This window comes from Octodon degus, unplaced genomic scaffold, assembly GCF_000260255.1.
Source record: "Octodon degus isolate 3935 unplaced genomic scaffold, OctDeg1.0 scaffold00101, whole genome shotgun sequence".
NCBI classification, from domain to species: Eukaryota; Metazoa; Chordata; class Mammalia; order Rodentia; family Octodontidae; genus Octodon; species Octodon degus.
In genome coordinates, this window is record NW_004524677.1 from 1,958,119 (window position 1) to 1,960,369 (window position 2,251).

General features: G+C 35.5%; 1 protein-coding gene across 1 annotated transcript in view; it reads right to left on the bottom strand.

The window, feature by feature from the left end:
• Iqcm (IQ motif containing M) overlaps window positions 1-2,251 on the bottom strand; it is a 471,351-nt gene that overhangs the window by 453,396 nt on the left and 15,704 nt on the right. The window contains exon 3 of the mRNA XM_023723694.1: window positions 1,304-1,577. Coding sequence (XP_023579462.1) covers window positions 1,304-1,577 — 274 coding nt within the window. The remainder of the gene's footprint in view (window positions 1-1,303; window positions 1,578-2,251) is intronic.

Genomic DNA, 2,251 nt, shown 5'->3' on the forward strand with positions numbered 1-2,251 from the left:
AAAAACAATGACACACAATTTTAAAACAAAATAGGAGAGCAACAAAGGTTAACATATTGCTTATGGTTATCTTCAAAGCAGGTACTCAGATTATAAGATATAGGCATGAAAAATTGATGAAACATTGCAATGAACTAATATAAATTAGCAGTATAACTATCATATATTGTATATATTTACTTTTATACATTATATGTAATATATGCATTTACTTTTATATATTATATATTATATATGTATTTATTTTTTCTTTCCCTTGCTCCTTTTCACCTTTCCCCATCCACGTTTCTCTTTCCTTTTGAACAGCTCCTTCCCATTTCCTGATATCCGTTGTACATTTGGGATCTTACTGGTTCAGCTTCTTACACTAGTGAGACAATGCGACGCTTATATGTGGTCTCTCTTATTCCAACTCTGCCACTAAGCAAACTTCTCCTTTCATAATACTCATTTTGATCCTTACTTGTTACTCCTCAGCACTTCCATAATGCTTTTCCACTTACCTCTATTGCAACAATTGTAACGCTATAGAATAAGAGATTTCCTGGTGTTTATCCCCATTATTTTTTGAGCCTTTTTAATCTTTGATTCCCCAAGTCTTAACACATTCCTAGCACAGATCAAGTGCTCTTAGTTGAATAAAAAAAAATACAAATAAATTATTTCATGTACAACTTTACAAATAACCATGAAGAAGAAAATTAAAATATGACTTTTAAAGCTATAAGTTTGTTATAAAGAGTCATTTATTTAAACCAATGCTGTCAGTAAAACAACAGCACTTGGCTTAAGCAAACACCAGTTTCTAAACTTATTATGTTTCTGATTAAGAATTGCACCTTTACTATAATTTGTCTTAAGGGAAAACTCTACAGCTCCCAAAATCTGTTTGTATTTTTAGGGAAAATACTTACAGGGGGCCAGGGAGATGGCTCAGTAGAACAAGCGCTGCCCTGGAAAATATTTACAAATAGGCTTCCTGCCCCACCTACCCCATTCAGTTGAATTCAAGTCTAAACACAGGAATTCTCTAGCAACAATGAAATAAACAGTCTCAGGGCTTCTACTAAAAAGAACATCACTTTTGGAAAACACCCAGCCATTTCTGTTCCTTCAATTACCTTTTACATGGAGTGAGCTCGAATCAATGTCTGGCGCTGCCCCAAGGCTGGCAGACCCATCCGCTGTACCCATTGACCTTTCATGGATAAAATGTAAAGGTCAGGGTATTGTCTCAGCCAAAACATTCCATTGCCCTTTTCTCTATTGGTCTGCTGAGTTTCTTGGTTGCACTAAATCTTACCTTTTGTAATAAGATCCACAGACCAGGGTTTTTCATTTATACTTAAAAAATGTGGCTCCTTGAAAGAGGTTTGTCCTCTTGAAGGCTCTGCAGGATGCCAGCTTTTGGTGCACTCCCTGGGAAAACACAGACGTCGAAGCGCTGTCCGATGTTCTTGGAATACATCAGTGTCAGGTGTTTCCTTTTTCTTAAGCTCCAAAGGGATATATTGGGTAGATTTTGGTTTTTGGTATTTATTCCTGAAAACATTTATAGAAGGACCTTGAACTTTATTCTAGGAACAAGATAAAAATAATTTTTAAATTGATGGTATTTGTTACTCAATTATGTATCACTTTCATCACTAAATAAGATTGTAAAATAATTTCACAAATTGGAAAATAAATTTCAATTGTTAAATTTATAAGCTTATATCTTTCTTTTCTCCTTTTCTTTTGGTGGTACCAGGGATTGAACTCCGGACTTTGTGCTTGCGAGGCAAGTGAGCTACCCCCGCGGGCCCTATGAGCTTATATCTTTATTAAATATATTTTACAACTTTTCTTACTATGTACATCATTTACTATAGAGAACATGACTACAATCAGTTGGTCAGATGTTACTTTACATAGCTTTCCAAAAGCTGGTCACAAACGTGAAAGTTATATTTTCAAATTCAAAACTAGTGTAAGTTTTAAAGTAGTAACTTTGTCTTCATGGAAGGTATTTTAAAATGCAGACTCAAAGTCCATTTTAAGTACTAGAGCTTTCCAATAGACATAGAGGAATGTAATTACATTCAGTCACCTCTAAACAACCCTTAAATATCCATAAAATGCTCACATTCCCAAACCTGTCGCTCATCTAAAATGGTGAGATGGCTCAGTGGTCTAAAGCACCTACTTAGAACAAGCTTGGCAAAGCACAGGGACCGCGGTTCAATCCCCCAGCACCACATGCCAGCCAGCC